At 33.4% G+C, this 8421-nt stretch overlaps 1 protein-coding gene across 1 annotated transcript; it reads right to left on the minus strand.

The window, feature by feature from the left end:
• Positions 1-2407: 2407 nt before the first annotated feature.
• Positions 2408-6071, minus strand: LOC125859519 (metal-nicotianamine transporter YSL3-like). Its single transcript, XM_049539286.1, has 8 exons — positions 5864-6071; positions 5417-5777; positions 4849-5021; positions 4467-4564; positions 4240-4374; positions 3970-4159; positions 3755-3869; positions 2408-3579 (listed from the first exon to the last, which is right to left on the minus strand). Exons 2-8 carry the CDS (start codon positions 5769-5771, stop codon positions 2645-2647), a joined length of 2001 nt encoding a protein of 666 aa, XP_049395243.1. The 5' UTR covers positions 5772-5777; positions 5864-6071; the 3' UTR covers positions 2408-2644.
• Positions 6072-8421: the final 2350 nt, after the last annotated feature.

Consider the following 8421-nt stretch of genomic DNA (forward strand, 5'->3'; position numbering starts at 1 on the left):
TGATATAAAGCTTTCCTTTTGGGGAACTATGATAATGCTCAAATTGACATTTGGTTATTATTTTGATTCATTCAAAGTGAACTACTTATTATGTTAGCTCAATAATGTTGCAGCAGGGGAATTACCAAGTATCCTTCGTTCCAATCCTTGAAGGATGGTAGCGATGAATTCACTAATTTTTTGTTACTGATATGCATGGTGTGAATACCTATACCTAAACTTATTAATCCTTCTTATTTGTGAATCTTCCATGGTGGTGACTAGTGAGGTCAATTTTGGTGCGCAATGTTTAAGAAAAACATACAGTAAATGCTTAAAGTTGATATTATGATGGCAAAATTATGCTCAGACGAGACAAAAGGTAAAACCAGGAAATTACATGTAGTAACATTTGCAGCTGAAAATGTTATCTTTACATGACCCTGAATCGAGAGTTCATAGTTCTATTGCAGCTTCTATTATCTTCAGAAACTTGATTTGGCATTTTGGATTATAGTTCATTTAAGCGTGCTTTTACTAATGATTCCAAGGAATCTGCAAACCTATTAGCCCAAAAGTAAAATTTGCAGTCTAGTTCTAGGGCTTTAAGCAATATGGTGAAAATGTTTTAATTAATTGGGATACCAGCAGAATTGTTACCTGATTTGTATTTATGTGTATTGCTCTTATGCTGTACGTTGTTTCCTGGTAAGGCAAGTCTATCCAATTTTCTTCGATATACGCTGTCAAAGTTTATTCTATTATAAAAGTTAAGCTTATTTTGTATATTCTTCATTGCTTTGTAAATTTTCTTCAATTGTTCTGCGGATCCAGGTGGCTGCCTCTGGTAGAGGCTGAAAGCTCACCATTTAGTTATTGCCGAGTGATTAATAACCTCAAGGCATTGGCATCAGCTCCCTGAATGGTTAAAGCATTGTCTGTTAGATGTTTACATGGAACATATTCTGACTGCATTTTTCAGGCTGTGTGGGAAGAAAGAAATGAGAGATATTTCAAGGATAAACGTACATTCAGTTTGCAGTTGTTAAAATCCTGGTGTAATTTCTCTTTTATATTGATGTATGTAAACTCTAATACCGATTCAATATAATCCTTCCTGCCAGTTTAAAGAGAGGGAGGCTGATCATTTTTTGCACCTAATAGAATATATTCATTTCTATCACTATTGTTCTCTGATCTGCAATAGTGGTTGAAGAGATTACCACCACATCTTCTGTTTATACATTGATGCCCATGAACTCAGTTCTCATTTGATGAAACTACTAACGCATGAACAGTTCACGGAAACAAGTTTATGCATTTCGTGTTGAACGTTGATTTGTTGTCTGTTCTTCTGAGATTAACATGCAGGGAGGAGAGGACAGTCATTACATTTGCTCTGTGACTGAGTTCATTGACTCAGACAAATACTAGATGTTCTTGACCTGCAAATTTCGACATTATATGATTAGCTGTTCGCTTCTTGTTTTTCTTCTTATTAGGTTATGCAGTGATTAAGAATTGTATATTGTCTTGTGCTTAAAGATGCTTTGTTTGGATGATTCCAGAAGGTAGATTTTTCAGTTGAAAGTGACTTTTTTCTGGAATGTATGATAAAGACACATTTAAAGGCAGTACAAACACTTGTTTATTTTGTGGATGTGAGTGATCTCAGTAGGACCCCAACACGGATACTATCGTCGGTCGAATGCGTAGTTCATTTGATACAATAATACAAAGTGGTTAGTATCGTGATGAAATAAAAATCTTTCAGATCTGTGATCAGTCCCACATCTAAAGAATTTTTTTCATCATTTCGATTTGATGCATGTTCGAAATTCCAAAAAATTGAGGGATCACAAAAACTATTCTTGGTTCTCAAATTCCCCAACTTAGCAAGTCAATTCCAATTTCAAATCAAAACAAAAAGAAGATTCTGTTTCCACGCAAAAACAAGGGTCATCTGTACTCACGCTTTCGCTGTTAATGGAAAGATTTTTCAGTAATCTAATCTATTATGCAATTTTAGTTCTTCAACCAGGTGTTTGGATATGTTCCATTGTGAAATTTAAAAATAATAATTTTTATTTTCAAAGTGAAAAATAAATTTTGAAATTGAAGTTGTTTTTAACTCTGTTTTTCAAATTGTTGAAAATTCTGAAATTCAACTTCAAAGTTGAATTTGGAAATTTAAGGCCAAATGTATTTTTCAAAATCAAACGCCGGTTGAAAAAATGATTTTTTTTTTTTGTCATAATAACATACCATTTTGCAAAGTATGAGCCGAAGAAATGACTTATCGGACGATAGACTAGGGGTGTGAAGAACCGACCAATAAATTGAACCAAATTTCCTTTTATGAGACAAAAGAAAGACAACTTTCTTGTTAGGTATTTTCCTAATGCTGCCTTTTGGGCTAAATCGAACCAAGTTTTCCTTCTATGAGACAAAAGAAAGCTTGTTAGTTATTTTCCTAATGCTGCCTTTTGTAAGCTAACTGATGACTAGCTATTCTTCTATATTGTACCTATAAATGATAAAACTATTTGTTTGGTAAATCCTTAAAATACGTTTCTAAGCTATATCCAGTTTCTATACTTCTAATATGCTTTTTTTTTGGGGGGGAAAACACCTGCTCCTTAGTTTCAAGAATCAGGAAATTTCACTATGTCTGTCCGACTGTAAAAGCCATACAAATTGGAGGCCTAACTTTGAGTAAAGCAAGTACTGCTGATGGAAGAATCCATAATCCATCACCACAAATAAATCCTGAAGCCACTGCAGGAATCATCAAATCTGCCTTCTTGCTGTTGAGTTTATGCCATACGTATACGATCAAACTCCCCGCAGCCATATCAATTGCAAAGGAAGCCCCAACAAGGAAAGGCACAGCCATAGCCATTGGGAGAGGAACCAATTTCCCGACTCTTTCCGGGGCCATGTCTCTCACCAAGTTGGCAAGTATGGCAAAGGCGAAAAAACCATAACAGAGCTGCAAGCAATGGAGAGGCAGAGCTGAGAATCCTTCAACACCTAAGATTGCCATGTTTCTATAGATGAGTGCATAAGGAGCTTTGTACTCCCCATTGGGATCCCCTACATCAAAAGATATGTAGAATAGGAAAAATGTAAGAGGTGCTACGACACAGCCAATGGCAGTCCCAATAGCTTGGCTAAGTAACATGGAACGCGGGGATGTCAGGGTCAGATGGCTCGTCTTGAAATCGTGCATCAGGTCAGAGGATATAGAAACCATGGATTTAATCAGTCCACATCCAATAAGTCCAGCAACAACACCGTTATCTTTCCCGGATAATGCAGCAAGCACAAAGAGAGCTACTTTACCGTAATTGTATGCCATATTCAAGTCTGTTAGACCGGCACCATAAGCATTGCAGAAGCTCAAAGCTGGTGCAAAAACATAGGCAACGAGCACGTAATACCACTTCAACGCAGGGAACATAATTGGAATGACAATGATGGAGATGAGGGAAAAAATCAAGTAGCCAATACAAGCTAGCCAGAAGGGAATGCTCTCTCTGATGAATATTTCGTTTCTCTGCAGCTCTTCAAGTGGAAGATTCTTGGCTTCTGAGGATGCTGCCAGAAAAAAGAGTCTTAATAATAGAATTTCAACAAAAGGAGACAATGGTTTGCCCCTCTTCTCATTAGCTAACATAAAATTCATTCAATATTCAACTTCTTTGTTGGAGCACACTTCTTTGACACTTGACATTACCATCAAATTTCATTACTAATGGAGGAGAGCACTTACATGATTCAGGCCTTTTTGTTTTCAGCGTGGCATATATGTTTCTAAAAGTGAAATAAAGTGTCCTGACAAAATTGTAAAGGCCATCTCCCAGGAGAAGAGCAATGGAGATAAAAACCTGCATACAAATTTTATGGTCTAATGAGAAAAAAGGTAGAATGCTAATTTGATTATCGGTCAAATTAAGCGCCTAACTTATTTGATCTTTTTTCACAAACCTTGTAACCCATTAGACTCTTCATACTGCTCTGTGGTAAACTTGAAGAGAACCAATATCCATTGCGATCAGCAAGTAGAGGCCACATGACACCCCAAGAGAGCACAGCTCCAAGAAGCAAAGAAAAGTTCACAAGGTGGGAACAAATCATTCCAGCTCCCACATAAGTCATGTCGAAATCGAAGAAAAACCTGGAATGGTATAAAGTAGTGTTAGTTGTATTGGAGAAATCATTTATAAGTCACTAAAACATATATCATCAAGTACATACGTTTGCTTCCAAGCTTTCAACCCGAACGTGGGGAAGTTGGCAAATCCACATTGATCTCCACCAGAATAGAACCACTGAAAGAAACTCCAGAAGAAGCTGAATGTGAAAACTTTCATGAACCCTTTAACCTGTTTCCTGAAAATTTGAAGAAAACACTTTTCATATCTCAAGAAAGGCTAGTTTCACATGGCAAGTTAGTCCTAACTCCTAATTATAATCTTGCATACTTGGCTAATTTATCTCCCTTGGGTGTATGGAATCCATTGATTAGAACAGCAGTCGCAGTTCCACTTGGATAAGGTAATTTGTAGTCAATTATCATGATCTGCACCACAACAAATAAATAAAAATTCAAGAGTCAGTTGAAGGTGTGTACCTAGAAGATATACTTGTAAGATTTGATTACGAGAATATGCGATGAATCATCACTAATATCTGAAACAATATTTGAAGATTATTTCAAATAAGCGTTTGCTTATCAAATTGGCTCATTATTTCAATTTCAAAAGGGTACTATTTATTTCAAATATCGACCAATTCATGTCCAAGTGCCTACTAAGTAGTTTAACAAGTGAACAAGACGAAGACAGCTAAAAGATTGGAAAATACCTTTCTAAGAGGAACCAAAGCTAATAGCCCAACAAAACTAACAACAAAGAGAAAACCAATCATCCAATCAAGTTTAGGTTCCTTATAGCTCCCTGGTGTATTGCCACTTGTATCAACCCCAGCTTGCTGATATGTGTTCTTATTCAGTCCCAAAAGATATGATCCAAAGCCACCTAAATTAACACAAACAAACAAAAACCAGAAAAAAAACAAATGAATCCCAATTTCGAATGCCTCAAATACGCCAATCAAAAAGGCACACAGTAAGATATATCTGCTAGAACAACAATCATGCCTCAGTCCCAAAAAAGTTCTGAATCTTCACTTCTTCATTTAAGTTCATCATACTAAATAAATGATATATCTCTACAACAACAACTAGCCCTCGGTCCCAAACAAGTTGGGGTCGACTCTATGAATTCTCACATTTTATTTAAACTCATATCATCATCAAACTACTATGCTTCGGTTCCAAACAAGTAATCGGGGTAGGCCCCATTTCTTAATTTAATCTCATTTCATATCATCAACATACTAAAAACATACAAAATGACAAAAAGAATCTTACCTCCTACAGCAATACTGTAACATGCAACAGCACAAGTCTGAATAATAGTATTCTCCTGTTTAGTAAACGGAGTAGATGTAAAATTCGCCTTTTTTAGAATTTTAGTCCATGACTGTAGAATCACATAAGCAAGCAGAGCAGCTGAGACATTGAGATTTGGTACAAGTCCAGTAGTGAGATTAAGCTTCGTTACAATCACACTGTAAATAATTCCAATCAAAACACTCGCAACAATTCCTCGTACTGTAATCTGTTTAGTCCATGGAGGAATTCTCTTCACTTCATCATCACCATCTCTCATTTCTTCCGTTACTTCTTTTTCAATCTCCGTTAATTCTACACCAACTCTACTCATTTCTCCCTGTCAATTTTCAATTCAATCACTACAAAATCAAAAACACAAAATAAAATAAAACATGATGGGTTTTAATAGATAGAAAAGGGTACCTAAAAATGTAAGAAAAATCCTTTTTTGATGATTCTTGGAAAACGTGCCGAAATGGATTTGTCAGTTGTTCTTGGTAGTGAGTTATTGCGATCTCATCCACCACGAGAAACGGTGAAATTGGACAAGATTTACAGAGAAATTCAAATTGAAAGATAAATAATTTACCCATAGAATGTGGAGGTTGTTGGAATTTGAAGAATATGAAGAGGAGAAGGGAATTGATGTACTGCATGAGTAGTACAATAAACCCAAAAATATGTTTTTGCAGTACAAAATAATCAAAATCCCAACAACAGAGGTCTGAAATAAATGTCGTGATTCTTATGTAACAGGTGGTCGGCTTAGATGAGAATGCTACTCAATTCTGATTTTTCAACTCTTATTTTTGTCTCTATTTGGAAAAAAAAATCACAACTTTATTAGCCAATAAAAGTGCAAAAGTTATTTATGGATCGTTAGGTACGTAGAATAGGAACAACTTACTAAATATCTATTGAGAATAATAATCTCAAAATAACTTATTCGGGCCTTACGATAGATTTCTTGATAAGAATTACTGCAATTGATAAGTTGGGTATGGTTGTGATAGTATATTACTATTTATTTATTAAATAAAGGAAATAAAATTGACTAACTACTAAATTGACGTTACGCTGCATCCGCTATGGTTGACCATTTGTTCACTGTGCAGTACATTAAAAAAAGTACATATTAAAAACAATATTGGAGAAATATGTAATGAATTTTTTTTTCTTGTGGAATTTTTTACTATATTAGTAGTTGTAGTACGATTTTTATGAACTTTTTTACTTTAAAAAAGAGTCCACGTGTAGTTTTCTTTCTTTATCAATGATCAATTCTATGATTAATAATTTACGAAGTGTATATATATTGATCCAATCAACGAATGATCGTTTCATATTGTGAAAAAAAGTTTCTTACTTTATCCCCACCCACCCCACTATCTCCCAAAATAAAATAAATAAATAAAAATTAAATACTCCTCCAGTCAATATTAAATAAATTATTGAGTTTTTTTTTCATAATTTAAAATAAGTACATTTTTAAAGTTAAAGAAAATTGTTGGGTTTTGTTTCTTCTTTTTAATAAGTTTTTTTAACTACTTTACATTTTCTAAAAAAATAGTTTAGAAATAATCAAAAAGTAATAACGAAAAGTAACCTTTTATTTATTTATGTTGTTAATTTTTTCTTAAAAAGTGTGTTAAACCTCAATAATTTACTATGGGTGAGAAAGAGTAGTACTGTACTACCAGCCATGCAACAACCAATTAATATTAATGAAGATTATGAACAAATTAATAAATGATTGAAAAAATTAGTGTGGTGATTTTTATGAAATAAACAATCAATTTTCACTGATCAATCAAATGTGTTATCACATGGCGTGAGGAAGAAGATTTTATTTTCAACTTGACATAAATGCATGAATAATCAAATACTAAAAAGAGGAATACAAATTACAAAGTCAAGGCTCTAAATACTAAAAAAGAGGAATACTCCCTCTATCCCTATTTACTTGTTCATTTTTTACTAGGCACACACCTATTAAGAAAATAATAATTAACATAATAAATCTATCGTTTTGCTCCTATTAATTGATAGAATTTCAAAATCAAAAAGAGGAATGCTCCTTCTATCCCTATTTACTTGTTCATTCTTTACTAGGCACATACCTATTTAAAAAAAAATAGCATAATAAATTTATCGTTTTACTTCTGTTAATTGATAGAATTTCAAAAGAGACATTGTTAATTATATTCATCCACATAAAGATAATGTAACTTTGAACTTTCATCTTTCATTAGAAAAGTAAGAACAAGAAAAATCTCATCTCTAATTAATTATTACTAAAATTAATACAATATGTTAAACATAAAACAGTAAATGAATTGAAGAAAAAAGATTAGTGGGAATAGTAGTACCTTAGCTTGGATTCAAAAAGCTTCTTCCAAGTATTTTATAAGAACTTGTCTTCTCAATTTGAGTGAAAAGGATATCTAAAGAACAAATTTTCTTCTTTTATTTTTGTTATGTAACTGAGATAATATTACTTCACATGAAAGAGAAGATACATTGCAATAATTAAGGCAAACCATTAATATTGTTGATATAATATGTCATCATTATGTAAATAGTAGAGTGTACATAGCAAGTAGGAACAAACAGTTAGTACATTATAGTGAAGAAATGTGTCATAATGTGAACATGCATGGTGGAAAAGTTGAATGAGTCTAACTTCACCAATTAAATGACAAAATTTGGATTTTCTCATATCTTCACTGCTTGGGTGATGACTAGTGTTATCTTACTCCATCCGTTTCTAATTACTCGTTCAATTTTTCCTTTTTACTTGTTCATTTTTATAAATCAAAAAAATTTACTATGTCAACCATTATTTTTTAATAAATATGACAATTCAAAATTAAAGTAAACAAATAATTGGGGACAGAGAGAGTATTTTACTATAGTCAATGGAAAGGGAATCTATCCAAGCTTTTGTAGCAGGGTAATCAATGTATTAGAAACAGTAAAAC

Source organism: Solanum stenotomum, chromosome 3 (genome assembly GCF_019186545.1).
Source record: "Solanum stenotomum isolate F172 chromosome 3, ASM1918654v1, whole genome shotgun sequence".
Taxonomy (NCBI): Eukaryota; Viridiplantae; Streptophyta; class Magnoliopsida; order Solanales; family Solanaceae; genus Solanum; species Solanum stenotomum.